General features: G+C 48.7%; 6 protein-coding genes across 6 annotated transcripts; 3 read left to right on the top strand and 3 right to left on the bottom strand.

Annotated features, from left to right (window-relative positions):
* Positions 1-2,967: 2,967 nt before the first annotated feature.
* Positions 2,968-4,643, bottom strand: EI90DRAFT_2917348 (concanavalin A-like lectin/glucanase domain-containing protein; the record flags this gene model as incomplete). Its single annotated transcript, XM_039054611.1, has 11 exons — positions 2,968-3,017; positions 3,057-3,196; positions 3,251-3,521; positions 3,569-3,674; positions 3,740-3,826; positions 3,885-3,917; positions 3,971-3,986; positions 4,037-4,164; positions 4,227-4,258; positions 4,315-4,372; positions 4,425-4,643. 11 exons carry the CDS (start codon positions 4,641-4,643, stop codon positions 2,968-2,970), a joined length of 1,140 nt encoding a protein of 379 aa, XP_038917178.1.
* Positions 4,644-6,196: 1,553 nt separating this feature from the next.
* Positions 6,197-8,498, top strand: EI90DRAFT_3052714 (uncharacterized protein). The gene is made up of 7 exons (XM_039059973.1): positions 6,197-6,859; positions 6,918-6,988; positions 7,051-7,058; positions 7,214-7,423; positions 7,479-7,983; positions 8,069-8,289; positions 8,349-8,498. The coding sequence occupies exons 1-7, from the start codon at positions 6,254-6,256 to the stop codon at positions 8,492-8,494; spliced, it is 1,767 nt and encodes a 588-aa protein (XP_038917177.1). The 5' UTR covers positions 6,197-6,253; the 3' UTR covers positions 8,495-8,498.
* On the bottom strand, positions 8,487-11,383 carry EI90DRAFT_3052711 (major facilitator superfamily domain-containing protein). Its single transcript, XM_039059972.1, has 11 exons — positions 11,100-11,383; positions 11,003-11,048; positions 10,676-10,942; positions 10,563-10,620; positions 10,340-10,507; positions 9,792-10,284; positions 9,676-9,735; positions 9,553-9,616; positions 9,207-9,502; positions 9,019-9,150; positions 8,487-8,965 (listed from the first exon to the last, which is right to left on the bottom strand). The coding sequence occupies exons 1-11, from the start codon at positions 11,208-11,210 to the stop codon at positions 8,798-8,800; spliced, it is 1,863 nt and encodes a 620-aa protein (XP_038917176.1). The 5' UTR covers positions 11,211-11,383; the 3' UTR covers positions 8,487-8,797.
* Positions 11,384-11,774: 391 nt separating this feature from the next.
* Positions 11,775-13,109, top strand: EI90DRAFT_3280453 (histidinol-phosphatase). The gene is made up of 3 exons (XM_039066763.1): positions 11,775-11,997; positions 12,053-12,646; positions 12,705-13,109. The coding sequence occupies exons 1-3, from the start codon at positions 11,842-11,844 to the stop codon at positions 12,930-12,932; spliced, it is 978 nt and encodes a 325-aa protein (XP_038917175.1). The 5' UTR covers positions 11,775-11,841; the 3' UTR covers positions 12,933-13,109.
* Positions 13,030-13,909, bottom strand: EI90DRAFT_3153794 (uncharacterized protein; the record flags this gene model as incomplete). Its single annotated transcript, XM_039065887.1, has 3 exons — positions 13,696-13,909; positions 13,458-13,633; positions 13,030-13,384 (listed from the first exon to the last, which is right to left on the bottom strand). Exons 1-3 carry the CDS (start codon positions 13,729-13,731, stop codon positions 13,030-13,032), a joined length of 567 nt encoding a protein of 188 aa, XP_038917174.1. The 5' UTR covers positions 13,732-13,909.
* Positions 13,832-15,110, top strand: EI90DRAFT_2971137 (uncharacterized protein). The gene is made up of 2 exons (XM_039055713.1): positions 13,832-14,528; positions 14,584-15,110. The coding sequence occupies exons 1-2, from the start codon at positions 13,973-13,975 to the stop codon at positions 14,616-14,618; spliced, it is 591 nt and encodes a 196-aa protein (XP_038917173.1). The 5' UTR covers positions 13,832-13,972; the 3' UTR covers positions 14,619-15,110.
* Positions 15,111-21,946: the final 6,836 nt, after the last annotated feature.

The raw sequence follows: 21,946 nt of genomic DNA, 5'->3' as shown, positions 1-21,946 counted from the left end.
GGCTTCCCAACGATACCAAATTTGTCCAGATCAGTGGAGAATTGATGGAGATATGGAGGAAGCGGCGGAATATGTGGGTGACAGTTGCCCAATTTGGAAACTGATGGTTGTCCATGGTCAGGAATGGCTTGAAAAAATCGGAAAAAATATGGGAAACATGGAAATGGTATCTGGAACAGTGGTAGATGTGTTTCAGGAGTGGGGTGCTTGACGTGGGTGGTAGAATCGCGATAATTGGCTTGTTCGCACAGCATAACTTATATGACTGGTGTCAATATCGCTTAAAGTAATTGCCAGTGACAACTGGCGATATAAGACAAAAGAAAGGTTGTGTCAGACCAGATCCAGGACAAAAGATGACATCCCGTGGTGGAGGGCTTCAGCCTCAGTGACTTATCCCAAGAGCGCTGTGCCTAGTAACATGTCCATGCCCTAATTTACTGACTGGCAAGGAACTCTAGAAGAGGGGGAAACTCTAGTCAATTTTATCACTGAGGTGTAACATATCTACAAGTTATGTATATATAGTTACATAGAGGGTGCTGAGCAGAGCAGAGCTAACAGAGTTACAGGTTATGTTAGAACCGGGCGGGAACAGACGACTCCGGAGTGGAATCGGAGACTTAGCGTGGAGGGACCTTGGCCTCAGCGACTCAAGCGGAGCACTGTGCCATTGCTGTTTGTCCATTTGGTCCTTAATTTCACAGTAGGTGAGCAGGAAGTCTCTTGGGGGCATTTCAGGTCGATTTCGGACTAAACCAAAACGAGTATGTACAAGTGCCGATATATATAATGGAAGGGGCAAAAGCACAAGGAAAACAAAGGGTAACCGAATCGGAACGAAGACGTCCAAACGGGAACAAAGGGTAGAAGGAGCAGATAGGTACTGAAGGTCATAAGGCAGGACCTGTGATACATCCGAAAGGAGGTAGGGAGGGCGAGGCCCAGAGGGGCAGGAGGATGAGGGGAAGTGGGGATGATGACTAACTGGCTAGAATAGAAAGAAGCAGTAGTCCAAATAGGGATGAAGGGAAAACGCGAGAGATACATTACAGGCGGCGAGAGTGCCGAAGGCGGTCCGCGAAGCTCAGGGATTGCGGAGCTTACGGAGGTTACGGAGGCGGGGTTGAAAGTCCGAGGAATATTGGCAATGGTGTTTACATAGTATGAGGTCACCAATGCAATGGACTAAGACCGAGGTGGAGTCAAAGTCCGAGGTAGGGACTATGACGGAGGCTCGGAGCAGGTACGAGCGGTGTCCGAGTGCGAAGTACGGGACAGCGGTGGAAGGTCGTAACTTGGCGGAAGGGTGGCGGAGGAGTAACGGAGGGAGGAGAGAGGGGACAGGTAAGGGGAGAAGGAGTGGCGGAAAGGAGAGTAGTCAGGTCCGAAGGTGAGTATCGGAGCGGACGGGGGAAGCGTAGGAGGATAACGGGAGGGTGGAGGTGTTGTGAAGGGGGAGGCGGAGTAGTAGGAGGGTGGCGAGAGGGGTGGTGTTCGGTCCGAGATGAGTATCGGAGCGGACGGAGATAGGGTCGGGGAGGTAAGGAGGAGGTGTGTTGCCAGGACCGAAGGTGAGTATCGGAACGGCAGCGGTAGGTTATGACTCCAGAGGTGAAGAGGGTGGAGGTCCGGAAGTCGGGTTGGGGTCAGGTATGCACGGATATGACAGGTTAGCTGACTGAATATTACCGACAAGTTGGGTTATGGGGTTAGCGGAGTGATGGGCTATAACCCAGAAATGGAAAGGAGGGATCAGCCCGAAGGTAGACTTGCAGGGGAGGCAACTAAGTGCCTGGTGGAAGTGGGGGTGTGCTTGTGGACATTGGAGCTGTTCGGAGACCTTTGGGGTTCTGTACTTAGGGAGGTGTAGGTAATATATTGAAATGAGGGGGTGATGACCATCGGGGGAGTCGGAGGGGATTGTGGAATTCGGAGGCTCCAAGGTTAGTGACGAAGGAGTGGAGACAATCCAGAAGGACCAGAGGTGGTGGAGGGTGCTGGTTGTGGATGGATATGACAGATTGAGAGTGCGTGGTATCACAACTCTGAAACAAAAAGGATATAGTCATTGTTAGCCACGATGATATTAAGTTAAAGACTCAAAAACTCCCCAATCCTCGCTACAGCTTGGCTGTTGTCAATGAGCATTGATATTCCAACAGTGTGGAGACAAATCACCATGGATGCAGTGTACACCTTCACAGATTACCATGCATGATAGAATATCTGTGGGCAGACATATGAGAGGAGCGTTGACACCTTTTAATGTTTATGTGACACTATCATGTGCAAGGGGCCAAAGGAACATATGTTTAATTTGGGACATGTTGTTCACTATGATGCCATGCAATGTTCTTGAAGAGGAAGATAAATGACTGGCAGAGGCAAACAGACATACCAAGGCAGAGTGGGAATGGAAGATGGTGGAAAAGGAAGTTAGAAGGAGACAAAGGCAAAGAGGAGCAAACTGTAAACTCTGTGACATAAAGGGTAAAGGGGAAACATAAAAACACTTATGTAACACAATAGAGAAAAAGAAGATGACAAACTTTCAGCGTCGAAAATTGCGTAATATTACCTGCGGGGTGACTCTGTGTGCAGAGTAACCTTGCAAGCAAGGTAAATATGGTAACACCTGCATTGTTCGTTGTCGGCTGGGTTCGGAACCAGCCGAAGGCAGTTCAACTAGTCCTATATAATAAAGAGGCCCAATGATCAAAGACAACGTCGCGAAGTCTATCATTGGGTCGGTGATCTGGATAGTACTGCTGAAGCACACCAAATATAAAGGTTCTTCGTGTGTAAAATATATACGGATGCATGGCCGACTTGAATCAAAACATGTATGGTAGTGATCTAAGTAGAAGAGACGGGATGAAAGAAAAAATTGTGGACAACTGCACGAGCATACATTAGGCATTCATCCTTAAATGTTTATGTAAATGTATTAGTAAAGTATGGTTTCTATTGATAGAGCTTAACGCTCTTAACTTCCCAATCTGTAACGCATACAACTCAATTTGCGTCAACGGTGTCGAAGAAAGCCCACTCACAAGCATTAGTAAAATCCTCTCCTCTTGCACGAATGTAGTCGACGCAAGTTGAGTAGCCAGTGCGAGTAGCACAACTACCACCAACTTGGCCATTGTTCACCGGGGAGCTCCATATGCCCGCCGCCCCTGCCCAGTCCCCACTAAGTCACTCCAGCATCAGATTCCTGAATAAGAACTATCAGGAGAAACGTTACCATAACGTAGTGTCAAACACTAGCATATGACTCTTGAAGAAATCAGGTGGGTTGCAGCTCGTCGATGGCCACCTGGCTTGGGGTGTGCCCCATCCACTCGGTTGAGGTTCACCAGCGGAGACATCAAACGGGACAGATCCACGGGGGAAAAACCAAATCCTAATACCTTCGCCTCCGCTTGCGTCGTCCCAAATCATGGCGTACACACCACCTCCGTTCGAGTTGAAACCCTCGCCGTAAGTATTTGGGCCCGAGGCTCTGATGCCACAGCCTAATAAAGATTTAAAGTGAGATGAATGCGAGAGGATAAGCCCTTACCCGTGTTTGAGTTGGCATGCGCGTCACAGTTAGGGGAGCCTGTCAAAGTTCCAGTACCACCGAAATCAGTCGGCATAGTGCATCCATTCTCTGTGTGAATAGACATCTTTTTGGCACCATGTATGAGCCTTCCGTAAGTAGGACAGGTATTCCAACCGGAAAACACAATACCAAGTTTTGTTGAGCAAAGTGTACACCTTCGACGATATCTATTTCGCCATCGACCGGCCACGTTGGTGTCCCTAAGCTCCAGAATGCCTGGGATGGATCACCGGTTAGGGCTGAATCTAGGCCTCCACGTTGGGAAGGGTCTCACCGGCCAAGTGCCACAACCAACTGGCATATGGACCTATCGCAGGAGTTTGTAAACACGGCCATCATAAAGTATGTTTTAAGGCCCACAGCATCGAGAATGACTCTAGATAGCTGAAGTTAGCATTGGTTGTACAGAGAAGGACAGGTACTCACAATCCCCCATCATAATGCATGATCGTCGAGATCCGAACAGAGTCGCGGTTGGATGTAATGTTGGGAGTGGTGTCGACCCTCATGATCGCGTTTCCAGCACCGTTTATGGATACCAGACCTTTCGACCACTGAACATTCATGAATGGAGATCAGAACGGCACAGTAGGGGGGTGCGGGGGTGTAAACATACCGAGTATGCAGCATTGTTGTAGTTCACGGCACCTAACAGTCCAAGGTGAGAAACAAGCATACTTACACTCTTCGTTGATATTATTTACCATGCGTAGGATCGCTGCGGGTGAAAAACTCCCACTCATCAAAGAAAGTCGGGCCCTCCTGGAAACAACTAAAATCGGTCATTTATTCATTTCACAAACTTGGTACTCACATAATTCTGCTTCAGATCCCACGGACTCGAGAGTGCATATGAAGGAGATGCGTAAATCTCAATCCTGTTCGTTCCACCACAGGTACCAATGTTGAGCAGAGGGCAAGGCGTCGAACATTCACTGTCAGCCACTGGTTGTGCGTTGCCTCCTGTCCACGAAATGGTGTTCCCACAGAAACACTGATCCCCATTTTCAAGCCCAGCAAAAGTGCTCCCCATGAAAGCACAAAGAGCCGAGCAAGTGAGAGGAGAGTTGAGCGGAAATTTGTGGGGGGTTGAGCCAAGTGCAGGAGGATTGCCCGTGTCGGTAAAGCAGCCCAGACGCGGCCAGAGGGAAGGAAAGATGTTGCTGGTTCGAGCGTATAAGCTAAGGAGATTGACTGTACCCCCAAGGGGTAAACCGGGTGAAGCTGGGGTGGTGCATCCTGCCTCGGGCAGAAGGGAAGACGCAACAGCAGTTTTGTCTATACTGTTCGAGCAGTGACACTGCTGTCCACTCCCCAAAGCTATGTAATTGAATCCCTTTTCAAAGCAAGTAGACTGACAGGAAGCGAGGCTGGTTACGGTCGAAGTGAGGGCGATGTCCTGAAGCAGGGTGTTATTCCCGCTGAAACATCCGACAAAGGTCCAGGGATCGTCGTTGGCCCGAGGGTTGGAACGAGGTTTAATGGGGTGATGACGCTTCATTGCGCCGAGGAGCCCCTCAAAACTTGAACCATGTCTACGGCGGGCGTGTTCGGACGCGAGGGTGAAAGAGGACAAGAGAAAGAAGGCTGTAAAAAGAGTGACAGTAAACGTGAACATTATGTTATCAAACGAGGGGAAGGGGAAAATGAGCGTTTGGTAGTTGATACTGCTCCTTATTATAGGCACTGATCAGACCCTGACCTGCCACACACTATCGAGGGATTTTCGCCGACGTGTGCAAAAAAAAAGGAAGGCGGCCTCATGGTATTTGCGCCGGGTATGGACTTGGACCGAGGATATTTTTTATCCGTGGGAGCGGAGGATTTTCCGACAAGGCCCCCGCTGGGACTTGAGGGATGACGAGGTGAACGCTGATTATGTAAGGTAGGGTTTGCCTCGGGCTCCGTCGGAACTGAATGAATGTCATTCATTCGCGGAAATATCAAATGTTGACTATCTATATTACATCCACAATCGCACCATATAGAAGGCCAAAGGATGGCAGCAATATTGCACAGACGTACATCTACTCTAGTAGAGGCTGGGATCCTAAGTATGTAAGATGTATAAAGAGGAGAGGGGGAAATACAGAAGTGAGTGCAACATCGAGGCGCTCCAGTGCTCCAGTGCTTTTAGGGCTATATGCAGCTGCCCTCTGCTTTTCACTTCCAAGGTGTTCCAATACTCTCGAACGGCGACGGGCATCTGCCCTTCGATCTTTCTGTGGGTATGATCATATCAATTGCAACCACTCGGAGCCATGGTACCAATTGAATGGACCAGGCAGGACGATGCCACGGCAACGCGGAAACGGGGGCGTGACAATCCACGGCGCTGGACGCTTCGTCCTCGTTAAAAAGCACGTCTTGGTCGCCCATGTTCACATTTTCAACATGATTTACTTATTATCAGCTCGATGATGAGATTGAACCATGGATGGAAAATTAGAGTTACAATCCCGTTGAATGAATTCGTTGGCAGGCAATTTCAATTACATCATGACAGCATGCAACGCCAAATTAACTTTATTTATAAGTTCTGTTTCAACACACTCTTCCTTTCTTACCCCAACCTTACAGGGCCACCTCGCTTGCCACCAACACTAGTCTTTTGGCGCTTAGAAGCCATACATTGCACAGATCATGTTTCTTTCTCTCGTTTTGCGCTCTAGAAGAGCTCCTTTCCTTTCCTTGTTCTTCGTCATCGTCTTGTTTCTGGTTTCTCAAACACCTCCATCATCAGTCAACTCGAGCTATTTCTCTTCTCTTCGCCCCCAGCTGGAGAATTCCATTTCATTATTCGGAGGGACTCTTGATGAGGACTCTCAATCACCAGCATATCTTCTCAAAGACGCGTTGCCGTCACTCCACGGCGATGATCACTCGTCGAGCAGCCAGGTCCTGTACCCTCACCGACCAAAAAGCCCATCTCCTATAACGATGATAGTCATGTGGAGTCCCACAGGCGGCAAGACACCTGTATACATGAACACCTACTTTTCATCTGTCCTAGCAAACCCGACAATTGACCTGCTTCTCATAAAATTCGACAGAGAAGGACACGGAGTTGATTGCGGCCCCATGGCTCCTCAAGTAGATAATTCGAATATTCGCGAAGTATGTTTTTCTCTCGAGGACTATTACGAAAGGCATGCTAGGTGGTTGTGTGGGCTGCCCGGATGGGAATGCAGTCAGGATGAATTCGTGAAGCTGACTAGCGACTTGAAGAAGTTTGGGGTTTGGGATAGGGTATGTGTTTTCCAGGAATGTGTTTTGCTTGGACGTAACATGCGTTTTGACCAATCAGGTTTCGTCTCATTTTCGCCCCTTCAGGGCTGCCATCTTCCATGACTACATTCACCCAGATACTCCGATATGGTACAGTCCTTGGTCAAGCTCATTGACGAACTTTTGAGGTTTCTTATCATGACCTTTGCTAGGGGCTGGGGTGACCTGGATACAATGTGGGGAAAGTAAGTCGTTGTGTATCGCTTACCGTTTCTATGTCTTATTCGCATATTGAATCCAGTTTTGAGCGAAACTGTATGTCCATTATACCCCTTTTCTGGTTCTGCTAACCCACACTGATTACTTCGCCATCAGTCCCATGGGATCTGGCGCCTCAGTTTGACATCATCGTAGCCTCCGCTCAGTCCTATCTCGACGAGATCCTTTTATACCTTCCCGGACATCTCTGCTTCTTCCGTCATTCCCAGAGTATTGTTGATGAATTTTTGAAATACCCCGCTTTAAGGAGCCTGGAGGCATTTAGAGCTGCTGAGAAAGATGGGAGATGGATAGGCTCAGACGCAGGTAAAGACTTTTTTTCTTGTCTCCTTCAGAATACCCACTGATTTCCCGTGAACAGAGGAACAAGAATATTCTCATTTCGCATTTACGAACAAAAATCTCACATTCATTACCTTTTACGCCATGAACAATCACGACACATACCTTTCCTCGCCAAAGCTTGGCACTTATTCTGTCTTAAATGCTCATCACCTTTCGGATGGGCTCCTTATTCGTAATTCGCCTTTGGCGAGCGAGGCAAGTGGATCGAGGACAAGGCCTCCACCAGACAAAGAGCAGCCAAATAGTGAACATATAGTGGAACACACTGTCCCTTCCTTAAGAACGGACCTGCGGGATAGACTTCTACTCCATATCACCCACCACAAACACTTGCTTTCATCAATACATCGCGCTGGCAGCAGGTCTTGGCATAAATTTTCTAAGGGAGGGTTTGAATATGAAGTTGAGATCAGATATGGGAGTTATCAACTCGCGTGGTTCGACAAGAAGTTGGCGGTTTCGTACGCAGTTGATAATGAGCTAGTGAAGGGCAAGGGGTTTGGGAGGGCTGATAGCGTCAGGTGAGTGACCTTTGAATCTGCGACGTTGGGGCTCAAGTTGGGTGGTTGTCTTCTCACCGGTCATCTATCACCCTCTGGACGCCAGGTACGTCATGCGCCGAGAACGAGGAGGACCCATCACAGAGCGTGTGGAGCGCTTGAAGACCATCGAGTTCGCTGACATCTCTGCGGATTCTCATGCTGTGAGGGATGCCGATGGTGGCCTTCCTTCCTTGGCCCGCACGAAGTTGCACAGATTTTCGTATACAGATCACCCTTATCTTCTCGAGTGCCTTTATACTCATTTTCAGCATGAAAAGTACAATCGTACGTCTTTATTCCCTCTCCCCTTATTTTGAAGGGAAACCGATTATCCTTGTTGTTAGCCTGGTGGGACGTGCCCGAAAAACGCCTTACTGACGAGATCCTCTTCGTAAATCGTGATCGGCAAAATGGATTCCTTGAAATATGGGATAAGAGCGGGGAAGTCGTCTTCGAATCTGATCCGTTCAAACATGATTACGAGAAGTGACTGAGATGTACGCGGAAGTCAGGCACTCCAACTTTGTCTTAACTCATGGTTCGCTGAAGGAATAATGCACAATCATCTTCCTGCCCTGGGAGAGACAGATGATTATTTCGCTACTATTTATCGATTTATCGATTACTGCCAGTCTGCCATCTTTCTGTAGCCCATATCGGCAACCCCAGTTACCTGATACATATCCACCTACAGAGTGGTTACTATATATCTGCTGGTCGGATTCTACACATTGTGCGAGTAACGCGCATGTACGCGTGCGAATTCGAGGATTGGTGTCAAGCCGTGATGTCATCACTGCCTTCGATTGACTGGGACGTCGAGAGCGTGCGGCCGAATTTTGGCCGGGCGCACCATGCTAAGGAAGATGAAGGCACAAGAAAGTAAAATGGCACCCGCGACAAATATCATTCTCGGAAAGAAGCCGGCCGTGAGGGCGTATAGTTCACCAATGATGAGCGGCTGCATCGGACATTCAGTGATAGAAAGCATGAAAGGTGATATACATTACACACCCCAAGGACTGTCTGACCCAATGCCTGAAGGACACCAATAGCGCCAAAAAATTGACCTGGAGCAACCACCTCCGTGCCCCACTGTATTTCTTGTCCCTCTTGATCTTCTGAGATTTGTTGATATTCACCTGTCTCCGAAGAGGATCCATCGTGTATGGAGCCATTCGAGGGGGTGATTTGGTGGGGACTCCATAATCAACCAACGCGAGAGCCACGCTCTGCGTAGCGGGCGCCATTCCGCCACCAAAACAGCTCAGTAGAGACGTGACGATGAATGAAATTTCAGAAGAAATGATGCTGGTGAGCGTGAATGACATCACATCCATTAGAAGAGATAGTTTTGCCACTCGAAGATCAAAGTAGATCGTTGGGAGGAGGTATGTTCGTCTACGAGCGGCAACGGCTGCTGCCCCTGTTCGGGAGGAGACAGGTTCAGGTTGAGTGGGTGGACCCGGTAACTCTGGTTTTAAGAACTGAATGATCGCTTGCGATAAACGTCAGCAGGCTCAATGCGGTCAGGTTTCTTAGACTCACTTGGCAAAAAAACCACAAGCCATAACGAGCGCAAAGCCGATGAGACAGTGACATAGTACCCGATCTGAGAGCGTACCCCAACGTCATCCCACAGGTGGCAATTTTTTATTGAGAATCACTGACTTTTTCCGTTTTCCAGTTAAAGATATGTTCAACATACAAATACTTGTTCGGATAGACGCCCTATGATTTACTTGCTGTAAGAAATAAAGGGAAGGGTGTTCGAGGCAACTTCTTACCATATTGAGGAAGTTGCACCAAAAAGCGAGCCCAATAAAAGTGAGATCAAAGTCCCATCTCCAAATTGATGCATATGGCTTCGAGCCGAAATTCAGATAGCTTTCCGATCCGTTCATGTCCAAATAATCGTTCCGTCTTGGCAGAAGGACTGCCAGAGGGGCAAGCACCTCCCTCAACTGACGTTTCAGCTTCCAGAACAATCTTTTGGGTATTAATAAGGTGTCCGCTATCTCACTAGTCACAGCCTGCCGCCGTTCCACCTTCGCCCGCTGCTTCCTTGCGAAATCTTGGTCCTCACTAGAGACGGATTCGGGAAGTATGAGGAGTACGTAAAGGAGATTGATCATATTTGTCGCCAAAGCGAGGTAGAAAATCGTTGGTACCCTTGCGGGCCCTGGAATCCTGAAAACTCGTAGGACCACAGAGCCGATAGCTGGGCCCAACGAATTACCAACGAAGTGAAGACCTTGGAACCTTGAGAAGAATGTCGCCCTAGAGACTTTGGGAAGTGGAGGAAAATTGCATCATGATGGGAGAAAGTCAATACCTGGTTTCTGGCTCTGTACAATCCGAAATATATGCGTTCATTACAGCGAAAAAGGTCGCCCAGCTGCCCATTAGGCCTTCGACCGCTGCCCCCGACACCAATAGGACACTCTTCGTCAACGGACTCACGGAGGATCCAGTGCTGGACGCTAAAGCAAACATCAAATCCCTAGCAGATGAGGAGATGAGGAGGAGAGCATTTCATGCGCGGTAGAATAACGCGCCCTATCCAGAATCCAATGATCAAAGTAGTCATGACCCGAGTTCGTCCGTGTTCATCTCCTGAAAGAAGGGCTTTACTTCTGCATATCTTGGAACCCATCACGGAATAACCCACCATAAATTCCCCAAAGACCAGACGTTAAAATGCTCATAATTCCACCAGCTGTCAGAGCCACAGCTTGCATCGTTGCCGCCCTCGCGCGAACTGCCGCATCGGAAATGCAGTCCTGAGATTGCTCCAGATGAGATTGCTGTGTCACTTGGAAGTAACTGATAGATGCCATTGGGTGACTAGCAATGGACGTTGAAATAGGGCCCTGGGAGGGCGTTATCATGCTTGCGAACGCCAAAGCATTGCTGTCCTCTTGTTGCTTTTCGCAGGCTATTAGATTGATAACCCAATAGAGTATAAATAGCGTAATGAAAAAACCCCGATACTCACCAACTTTTGTATACACTTCCACCCGCGGACCAATTGTAACGCCTCGCTGTCCGTAATCAAGTCAACGACCGTGTAATAGAGGAAGCACAGTGCTTACTGCAATTGAAGTCGCTACGATAAATGGGACCAGATACCGGATTAACGGTATCTGTTTAGGCACCTTCCTGCTTGTGTCGCAATGCTGATCTTGCAACAGAGGTCTGTCCATAGTGTCCCAATGTTCTCACATTCACGTGCCCCAAATGCGATGTGACGTTGCCCCGGAATCCACGTTGAATCGGGCGTTTGATGCGAGTAAAGCCGAGGTTTGAGGAGGTGCTTCTAGCGTGTAGTAAGTAATGTGGTCTCTGTTGGAGAACAGCGCGCTAGCACGGCCGTGCGAGTTTTCGTACAGCCACGTTCCCACGGCCGAGCGAGGAACTCCGGCCAGCCACCGATTATGTAATTATTTTTCTTTTCTAGACCATTCCGCTCCCAACTACTGGGTACGAGTCTGCTCACATTCATTCATTTGACAGACTCTCCATCCATTCCTCAACACCTATAATCACTTTTTAAAAAATCTAGAAGTGTTCTCATGCTCAAACCCTTATCAGAACCAATTTATCCTCACGCATTTTATTTAGCTAACACTCTTTATTCTTGATCATCCCTCCATACCTGGAGCCCATTAATGCTAGGGGTACTCATGTCAACATAGGTATCGGTGATTATGTAGATTATTTATGTTTTGATTGCTGTAACCGGACGCAAAAAAGTTTTATCGCAAGCACTGAGGGCAGGGCTAAGCAGCAGCCATTTCTAGTACAAAGTCGGCCAGAACAAACAGCAACAACAGCATGCACTCTCACCATTCTCACTCAGGTCAATTTTGCAGACATGCTAATGGAGCGCTGTCTGAAGTCGCGCAAGCCGCGGTACTAAAAGGGTTCAGTGTCTATGGCCTGACTGAACACGCGCCGCGGTATCGCACTCGAGATCTGTATCCTGAGGAAGTAATGGCCATTCATCCGCATCCCACTTGCTAGAAGCTGAACTTTGGACCTGCAGTCCGATCTATCAATCGAAGACCTCTCTTCCGCGTTCGATACCTTTGTCAATGAGGCTCATAATGTACGAGAGGAACATTCATCCTCCGCGACAGCGTTCCTCGTGGGCCTCGAAACAGACTACATTACCGACCTCGACCTTGTTATGACTGAGAACCTACTTGCCAGACATGGAGATAAATTTGACTATATCGTGGGGTCCATACATCATGTCAACGAGATCCCCATAGATTTCGACAGAGAGACATTCGAGAGGGCGTTGGGTTCGTTTGGAGGGTCGGATGCTCCTGATTCCACCACGGCATCCCTTATTAATCAAGACATACCCCAAAACTACCAGGATTTGATTATTTCTTATCTAGACTCCCAGTACAAGCTCATGCAAGGGCTTCATCCTGAAATTATCGGCCACTTCGACCTTTTCCGACTGTACAATCCCTCAATCACTTTTTCAGCTAGTTCCACACCTGCCATTTGGGAGCGAATTATGCGAAACGTTCAATATGCAATCGAGTACGGCGCTCTGTTCGAGGCAAATGCAGCTGCGTTCAGAAAGGGATGGGACACTGCCTACCCAGGAAAGGAAATTGCGCGGGTATTTTGACTACTTTTGGTTTATGCTCATCTCACTGATCGGTTGCGGCATCGAGAAGCTCATTGTAGACCATGGCGGCCGTTTCGCTCTCTCAGACGATTCGCATGGACCAGAATTCATTGGCTTGAACTACAGCAGACTGAGAGCTTATCTGCACGATGTCCTTGAGGTCCCAACAATCTACCATCTTGAACAGAGCCGGGTGTGCAATAGAGGCGGGAGGAAAGTCAGAGCCGTCGCATCGACTGGTTTGTGGTGGGAAGACCCATTTTGGAAGCAAGTCTGATTGATTTATTGCTACCCATGTCCAATGTCGTGTCACAGAAGATCAGCAGGTGTGACCAACACACATATGTCCCAAATGCATACTAGCATAGATACAATCAACTAACCGTTGCCTTATCGTCGGTCGAGCTAGGGGGAAGAGGAGTGTGACTCGTAGAGCTAGACTTGACGTTTTTTTCATCGTTTGCAGACGGTTCTAGATGATCCTTCGCAACAGGAGAAATTTTAAAACTGAAATCACCAAATATCCGCTCGCGCGCCACCGCATAGGCAGCCTCTCTCTCTGCTAAGCTCTGGGGGCTTCTAACTGAGTCCGTACTTGAAGATGAACTGTTCTGAACAGGCCGCTTTAGAATGCGCATCGTCGGTCCAAGAGCGGATGGAGGCGGGAGACTGCTCCCGGCAGTCAATGGCGCACCCAGGATGACGGTGGGCATTGGCGCGGGTCCGCCTCTTAATAAAGGAAATGAGAGATTGCGGATCGACTCGGATGTATCGCGGGAACAGTGTTACACTAAGTACTCACGTATCCCATGCCCCTTGGTGTATCCCATCTGCAAGCATTTCAATAGAAGGACGTTTGCGGAGCTGAGATGTCCCCGCTACGAATGAGTTGTCCTCTTCGTCTTCGACATTGTCTTCATCATCATCCCAACTATCTGGGACTTGTCTTGCTTGATCCTGCTGTCGTCCAGCCGGTTGCTGAAGTGAATGGTGTTATAATTTTGTACTAATCACTTTATGTTTATGGGCGATTCGCTCACCTGAGACAGCCTTCCTCGCCCTCTTGACAATGCCATCCATACGATTTATGATGCAATATATTCGGCCAACTCCGGCGCAATGCAGCTAGATGAGGTTCCAACAGATGACTCAAGGTTGTTTCTGCCTACTGGGCCACCGTTTTCCCAGACAGGTGTCATTCCTCCGCTGATTAAATTTGAATCAATTCCTCATTGACTCAGCAAGAGGAACGGCTCCTTGCATCGCTGTACGGCATATGCCGATCAGCCAGAAAGCTTCTGTATTCTGCATTGCCACATGCCGTGGCCGCCACACACCCTTGAGCAATTTGGCACGGTGGCTCGGGGTGACGTCGATGGGGGCGGGTACTACGGTCCCTATAATGGCCTCTTGGGTGAACTGTTTCCTGGTCGCTCTCATTTCATGGTGGTGCCACAGTACAAACGCCCTCGATTTCCGCAATTCGTAGACTTCACGACCATCTTTATCGTGCAACACAATAAGCATCCGGTATTTTTCATCGAGATCAAGCCTTCCTCGCATGTGGATACCATTGCAAATCGTGCCGCCGCCGATGATCAGATGAGGGAACGATTCGAATCATTCGCCGAACAAGTTAGCATAGATACTTTATACGGGATCAGTGCGCTCGGGTCCTGTGTTTGCGTATACTCGTACGATCGTGCAACTCGGCGGATAGTCCCCGCAGCTATTGAAAAAGACGCAAGCAGGGTGAATGACAGGGCCCCCGCGAAATGGTGGGGATTAGACATACTCGAGGATGATGGCGAAGCACACCTCCGCCAAGTGACTACACATGTGCACCAGATGTGCTCCACATTGCAAACCCATGGTGAGCAATCAGGCCCCATGACGTGATGATCCCTCTAATACGAGCCCTTTCGCAGGCCAAGGCTCGTGGTGCCACACATTGCGTTTGTAAGATGACTGTAACGTTTGGGACTTAAAGCGAAAACCAATTTATCAGGGAAAATTTGCGGGAGCAAAACTCTTAGGACCTGTTATCAAATGATCCTCGCAAATCTTACGTTCAGCCGCCTGCTGTTGATGAACGTAAACGATAACCAACATGCCTCTTGCATGCTGCCTGAGTGATGACCTAAAGCTGTGTATCCCGTTTCTCTGGCTAGATGGTCCCAGCATCCGTATTACTTTTTCTGTGAGCAAAACTCTAGTGTACAGGATTCTGAACTGCTGGAACACCAACAATAGTATATCCCTGGTGCTTCAGAGTTGAATGACTAGGTGTTTTCCCAGGGGATGCCACCACTTACATTGAGACCCACCTTGAGAGTGATGGCATGTTTCTTTTGGATGAGCTTTGGGCTTGATGTTAGTGCAAGCACCCCTTCATTTCATGTTGCCTTGTTGGGGAAGAATTAGAAGTTGAGATCTGGTCGATATTAGAACCAAGGTACTACAGTGTATCATACCAGATATATAAAGGGAGATATAATGAATGGAAGTGGACCCAGGCCAAGGCCAAGGGGTCTGGAAGCAAATAGGAGCAAAGAGTGGAGTAGACTGGATAGTGGCTGGCAATGGCCAAAGGTCAAAACAAACAATAGACAAGTAAACAAATAAACAAAGGGATATCGGTGCAAGGAATGTAGGGTGGGGGTGGTGACACCAGACTTGGAGTTGGGCTCAAGTCAGGTGTGGGATCAGGGAGAGGTCTTGTTACAGAGTTGGGTTCTGGGAGACTGTAAGGTCAGTGTAGGTGCCGACCTTGGTGCCTCCTCTTCATCAGTTGAAATCTAGGTTATACAGAACTTATGATTTGACATTGGTGAGGAGAAGAGTAAAGTTCCCTTTACCCAACTCCACACCATACATATTAAATACAAAAGTACAACAAGGAATAATATGTAACCACCACCCATTCCTTACAGAGACCCACTCTGACCCATTCCTATAGATGAGACCTTGAGCTTGTCAGCCTCATGTGTGTAGGGGAGTTAGGTTGCTGATACCACTGTTGATCTGTCAGAATGATAATCAATATAAGATGAACATGTTGAGCCATGTTGTAAGGTCTGATCCAACAGGTAGCATGTTTTGCTGGAGAAGCTGTGGCCTTGTGGGTGAAGGAGGCAGCTTTGGCTGGTACTCAGTGCCTTGGGACAGATGGGGAATATGTGTCATATCCATGCAATCCTGACCTCTGCTCTAGGCTCCTGGAACTCCAAAACTGACTCTGGAGCCCCACTTCCCTTTTGCCACCCTCTCCCTTGCCGACTCCCAAGGGGTTATCCCACCTCTGGCTCCAACACCACCTTCAGTCCAACTCCGGACCATTCTGGGTCCAACCTCAACCTCAACACCTTCCAGACAAGTATGTGTCAGGGACAGCTCCGAAAGCGGCGAAGTCCTGGTGTGGGGGACTCAATGGGATGAGTATCAGCTATGCGTAGCAGCAGTCCTGTCATGGGGTGAGCATCCCTGACCACTTGGTTTGAAGTGGGAAAGGGAGAAGAAGGCTGCTTCTTCTGTTCCCACTCCAGGTGCTATTATATACATGTGGTTAAGGTCACATGGAGGGAGCCACATCATCTCCACATGCAGCTGCACCTCCCTGGGTGTCTCCACAGAAGATCCTGGAGGTGGTCGCTGTGTGGGTGGGAATGTGTGCAGCAGGTGCAGCAATAGAGGCTATGGCATTAGGGTGTAGTGGTACATAGAGAAGGGGAAGTCGACCATAGAACAGAAAGAGGAAAGAGGAAAGAGGAGTGGGGAGTGATGGGGGGAGCAGAGTGGGGCAGGGCAGCGTGGGGTGCAGCATGGGGTCAGGCAGGGTATGCCCTGACAGTATGTGACATCTACACTCCCGGATTTCCAGTCTTAGCTCCAACCTTGGACTTTGACCCCACCTTGTCAGGGCACACCCGCCTGACCCTATGCCGCACCCCGCGCCGTACCGCCCTACTCCGCTTCCCCGCTATCACCCTTTGTCTCCTCTCTCCCCTTTCCTTCTTTCTTTCTATTTCCTTCTATGGTCGACTTCCCTTTCTCTATGTATTACTAACACACCTAACCCCGCTCCCCCAATCGCCGTGCCTGCCACGCGCATTCCCGCTCACAGAGCGGCACACCTCCGGGATCTCCCACGGAGATACCCAGGGGAGTGCGGCTGTGTGCGGGGATGACATGGCTCCTCCCACGTGACCCTGACTGCATGTATATAATAGCACCTGGGGTGGGAACAGAAGAAGCAGCCTTCTTCTCAACTTCCCACTTCAGTGGTCAGGGATGCTCACCCCGCAACGGGACTGCCGCTATGCATAGCCGACACTTGTCCCATCAAGTCCCTCGCACCGGGACCTCGCCGCTCTCGGAGCTGTCCCTGACACACCTCCACTTATGTCCACTGTATTGGTTAGCTAATTTCATTTATTTACCTTTGCCAATATTCCAGAGTTTGACTTCTGAGTTCAGCAGCTCCTTGAGGGAGCCATCTGGGCATGGGCTGACAGTGACTTGGTGCCTGTCATATCCATCTTCCACCACCACCTTCCATCACCTCCAGCCATCCCCAATTACCTCCACTCTCCTTGTACCGACCTTGGAGCCCCTGAATCCTGTCTTCCCCTTGGAGCCCCCCTGATGGTCACCACCCCCCATTTCCATATATTACTTACACCTCCCTAAGTATGGAACCCCAAAGGCCTCCAGACAGCTCCAATGTCTGAAAGTGCACCCCTGCCTCCATTGGGCCATTTAGTTGCCTGCTGTCAAAGAAACGTTCCTTGGGGTAGATCTGGTCACTACCCAGGTGGCACTGTCTGGTGGAGCTCAATATTCCAGGTCATCTGACAGTGGGTTGGAGACAGACCGGAGGTGGGGCGGAGCTCCAAGGGTGATGGGGTGTTGAAAGGACTTGGCTTCAGCGACTCAAAATGGAGCACTGTGCCCATTACGTTCTTGTTGTCCCCAATTTGTCAGGGGAGCTGGCAACGGAGGAACCGAGGCCACCAGCAGAAGGGGGCCAGAAGCCCCCCCTTACTACTTAACGATGGAGGTGTTAGTGAGGGTCAATCATTTGTCATGTGATTTGTTTGGGTTTTATACCAAGGCACCTTTAGACATGCCTGTTACTCAGCTCTTGGGTCAGGGTAGAGCAGCAGACAAGTGGGACGTGATAGACACCCTGGAGGAGGTTTGGATTCAAGGACTTAAGACTTGTATTATAACTGGGGGAACTATTTACTGGAGGGGTACACATGTACATATAGCAGAAACAATTGGATCTGAAGGTAAACAAAGGTTACCAAGGGGAAGGGGAAGTAAATAGAAAAGAATCCACAGGACAAATGAGGAATAGGCAAAAAGCCCAAATTACATCTGAGGTTTGTGGAGTGGGAGAATTAAAAGCCAACTGAATGGTAAGGCCTGGAACCATCTAAGAATAAGCAGGGGACTACAGAGGAAGATGTCCAGAAAGGTCCAGAGCCTGGAAGTTGCAGTCTGGAACATTGGGGTTGTAGAAAATATCAAATGATAGAACAATAAAGATTATCATGACCAGAGGTAAGGTAGGAGTGGGGAGGTACTGGAGGTGCAGAGACTGGAAGTAAGAAGGAGGGTGGATAGGCAAGTTGAGGTTTACTGTCAGGGCACACACCCTGACTAGCCCAGACCCGGACCTGCATGTGTGCTCCACCCCACATGCTCCAGGCTGGTTCCTATTCCTCATGTGACTTCCAGGTATCCCCAGAAGTTTTGCTGATATTGTGGCCACTGTGGGAAGATGAGAAGTTAGCTTCCTTCTCATCTCCTTACCCACAGTAGGTTGTGCCCTGGATAGGGCTGGTTACACCACAGGGCTGTGGACCATAGGGGAGGGTCATGGGGACCTGGGAGTCATCCCCTGACATTTACCAACAATGAGCAGGTCCATTTCCTTAGAACAAGAGGTCCAAGGAGGTGGAGGTCTGGTAGTGGAGGTCTGGAGGTGATGTGGATGTAGATGGGAGGCAGAGTGGGAGAGAGTTGAAGGAGGAGGTAGTCCTAGGGCTGTTGGCATTGACTGGAGGCAGCAGAGAGAGATTGGGAGGGCTGGTGGAGGTCATAGGAGTCATATAGGAATAGGGCAGAGGGAGGTGGAAGATCCAGGATATGACACCTGCCCTGCAAGTCCACCTTCAGACTGCCCTCTCCATTCTCCTTTTGGGTTGTTGCCTGCTAACCCCATAACCCAAGTTGCTGGTAATATTCAGTTGACTAACCCTTGACCCTGTTATGTCAGCTCCGCCCAGCCCCTGCCATTTATGGGCCCCCACCTAGACTTCCCATGTATCTATATGCACCATACTTGTGATACTGGAAACCCTCAGTCAATAATCAATTAAAGTTTCCCCCTTTCAGAAGACTCTTCTGTCTGAAAATTAGGCTCTGACATGCTACTGGGCACAGCACTCCTGGCTTGAGTTGCTGAGGCTGAAGCCCTCCAAACACTGAGTCATACCTCCTTTTTGAATCCGGTCTTTGACAGCACCCATGAGGGCATACTGGCAACAAGGTTAATTGGCTCTGACTACTTTGGATGTACTTTAGAACTGTGAACCGTGAACGCCCTAGTGCAAAGTTCCAAACTCAACCCAAAGTTGCTCCAAACTGAGGCCCCACATGATGTAAATTTTGGGTCACTTTAGATGTAATTTAGAATCCAGTTTAGATGCACTTCAGTCAACTGTGAAACCCCCTAATGTATGAGAATGGAGTCTCCCATGACTAAAGCAGGCCATATCTCATCTGTTGTCCCCCTTCTTCCACTTCCCTTACATTTCACCCATTCTCTTACCCCCCCTCAATACCATGCTAAGCCTTCCCCTCCTGGGGTTTTCGTGCTCACCAGTTATTTATTATATTTCACAGGATTTCCCACAACCTTTCTATTCTATAGTATAGAGTCACACTTATGTACAGCTGGAGCTGAGAGAAGAATGACCATCTTTTTACTACCACAAACTCACACCTGTGCAACATCTGTAAGACTTCTGTGCCACCTTGTAACTGCCTCTGTACATGTCTCGGTATTCCCCATTATGGGTCATCCCTGCCGATAGCCTCAACTCTTGTTCAGCTCCATACAGCATGTGCTTGGCTACTCCAAGTCATGCACATCACCATTCATCCTCTGTTTCCATCCTATGGCCAAGCCCAGACCCACCTGCTACCTCCCCCTTCAAGGAGGAGGTCATCATCCTTAGGGATGTCGGTTCACACAGCTCCATTTCACCTGTACTTACCCATCATCATGTCATTCATCCCACCAACAACTGATTCTCACATCAACTACTCATCCACTTGATAACTATCTACATGTCAACCCACATCTAGATGGCTCCCTCAAGGAGCTGCCCGATCCAACCTAAGTCTGTTATCATGCTGTATTATGTAAGAACTGTACAGCTCGCTCTGCCACTCCTTGCATCACACATACACATGTCCTGTGGTCCTTGCATCAATCCAACTTCCAGTCCATAGCACTTTTCCTCCATTCATCCCCACTCACCTTGTACATACATCAATGTGCTCATATCCCTGCCTGCAGCGACAACTCTGGAAATTATTAGTAGCCCATCTTGAATCCCATATGACCAATCTGCCTGTTTATTAAAGCACCCTAGCTTGCGGCTCAGTCCCATGTTGGAAAATCAATAACATTCAACTACAATTGTGCAGCTACATATATGAACACAATGTGTGATGGTTACAGAAATGGGAAAATGAGTGGAGTTCAGTCTTATGTTGGAGAACCAAAGGAGAGTGAGCATAAATGCAGTATGAATGTGGCATTAATGCAGCATGGATGTGGTGTGGATGTGGTGTGGATGTGGTGTGGATGTGGTATGAACACAAAATCTGTACACCACCCTGAGGTCAAAGTGTCAGCAACATGGGAGTTGGATAAAAAGAAGAGATATTAAACTATGGGCACATACCCTAAGCCCCTAGTGGCCTATGCTATGATAGTTTTCATGGGAGTTCAACAGCATGTTGGTGACACAGCAGAGACGGTGGTAGAGACAACAATGTGAAAAGACAGGTCACCCTCAGGGCTCATGGACTTACCAGTGATAAGTCCGAGTTTAGATCCAGTTAAGAAAGTTGACTTGGGGCTCTTGAGCCCCAAGTCAAAGTGGCCAGTTAAGGTCCAGTTAAGGTCCAGTTTTGTCACCCACGTGCCACTTTAGAAATTTCACTTTAGATCCAGTTTAGCTCACTTCAGTCAACTGTCATATCCATCCACGGCCATCGACTTCCACTACCTCTGATCCCTCTGGACTACCTCTGCTCCTTCTTCACTAACCTCAGAGCTCCTGTATTCCGCAATCACCTCCACTTCCCTCGATGGTCACCACCCCCTCTTTTCAATATATTACCTATGCCTCCCTAAGTACGGAGCCCCAAAGGCTTCTGGACAGCTCTGACATCCACTAGCGCACTCCCGCCTCTGCTGGGCAATTCACTTGCTTGCCCTGCAAGCCCACCTTCAGGCCTATCCCTCCTTTCCATTTCTGGGTTATTGCCTACCATTCCACTAACCCCATAACCCGACTTGTCGGTAATATTCAATCGGCTAATGTTTAACCCCGTTAGCTCCGCTCTGCTCGGCCCCATCATTTATGGGCCTGCCCTCGCTGTAACTATATATATACTTAACTTGTACATAGGTTACACCTCAGGAATAAAATCAACTAGAGTTGATCCCCCTTAGTTCTCGTTGCCAATAAGTAAATTAGGGCATGGATGTGTAACTTGGCACAGCACTCCTGGCTTGAGTCACTGAGGCCAAAGCCCTCCGTCATGGAGACAATACTTCATCTCGATCTGGTCTCTAACACCATTGATACTTCTGGTGGAAGTCGATGAGGAAGGACACCCACAAGTTCCGCAGGTCTTGTGGAACTTGTCAAACAACAAAGAAAAGCACCAGGAGAAATCCTGGACTGCTTCACCCACTCCTGACCCTGGAAACACCATGGTTGTCAATAGCCATGGACTTCACAGGTCCATTCCCAACAAGCTTGGGATATGATTACCTCTGGGTAATCATCTGCAGGTTGACATCCAACATCCACCTAATTCCAATAAAAACAACAACAAATGCATTAGAACTAGCATTCATATTCCTTCATGAAGTTGTAAGACTTCATGGTCTACCACACTCGATCATATCAGATTGAGACTTGAAATTCATGTCAAAATTTTGGCACAAACTACACTGAATACTCGGTGTGCAGTTGA

The sequence above is a fragment of the Cantharellus anzutake genome (assembly GCF_015039405.1).
Source record: "Cantharellus anzutake strain C23 chromosome Unknown EI90scaffold_18, whole genome shotgun sequence".
Classification (NCBI taxonomy): domain Eukaryota; kingdom Fungi; phylum Basidiomycota; class Agaricomycetes; order Cantharellales; family Hydnaceae; genus Cantharellus; species Cantharellus anzutake.
The sequence above is the reverse complement of the archived record's forward strand: the minus strand, read 5'-3'. Positions and strand labels throughout refer to the sequence as shown.

Excerpts from the sequence above, each read along its gene's own strand:
- EI90DRAFT_3280453 (XM_039066763.1), top strand. The coding sequence starts at position 11,842 with ATGCACTCTCACCATTCTCACTCAGGTCAATTTTGCAGACATGCTAAT. Across the intron at positions 11,998-12,052 it reads GAGATCTGTATCCTGAGGAA|TCCGATCTATCAATCGAAGA; the intron begins GTAATGGCCATT and ends TTGGACCTGCAG. Across the intron at positions 12,647-12,704 it reads CAGGAAAGGAAATTGCGCGG|CTCATTGTAGACCATGGCGG; the intron begins GTATTTTGACTA and ends GGCATCGAGAAG.
- EI90DRAFT_3052714 (XM_039059973.1), top strand. The coding sequence starts at position 6,254 with ATGTTTCTTTCTCTCGTTTTGCGCTCTAGAAGAGCTCCTTTCCTTTCC. Across the intron at positions 6,860-6,917 it reads AGTTTGGGGTTTGGGATAGG|GTTTCGTCTCATTTTCGCCC; the intron begins GTATGTGTTTTC and ends TTGACCAATCAG. Across the intron at positions 7,984-8,068 it reads GGGAGGGCTGATAGCGTCAG|GTACGTCATGCGCCGAGAAC; the intron begins GTGAGTGACCTT and ends TCTGGACGCCAG.
- EI90DRAFT_3052711 (XM_039059972.1), bottom strand. The coding sequence starts at position 11,210 with ATGGACAGACCTCTGTTGCAAGATCAGCATTGCGACACAAGCAGGAAG. Across the intron at positions 10,285-10,339 it reads TGTACAGAGCCAGAAACCAG|GGCGACATTCTTCTCAAGGT; the intron begins GTATTGACTTTC and ends CAAAGTCTCTAG. Across the intron at positions 8,966-9,018 it reads TGGGTCAGACAGTCCTTGGG|CCGCTCATCATTGGTGAACT; the intron begins GTGTGTAATGTA and ends TGTCCGATGCAG.
- EI90DRAFT_2971137 (XM_039055713.1), top strand. The coding sequence starts at position 13,973 with ATGCCGTGGCCGCCACACACCCTTGAGCAATTTGGCACGGTGGCTCGG. Across the intron at positions 14,529-14,583 it reads CTCCACATTGCAAACCCATG|GCCAAGGCTCGTGGTGCCAC; the intron begins GTGAGCAATCAG and ends GCCCTTTCGCAG.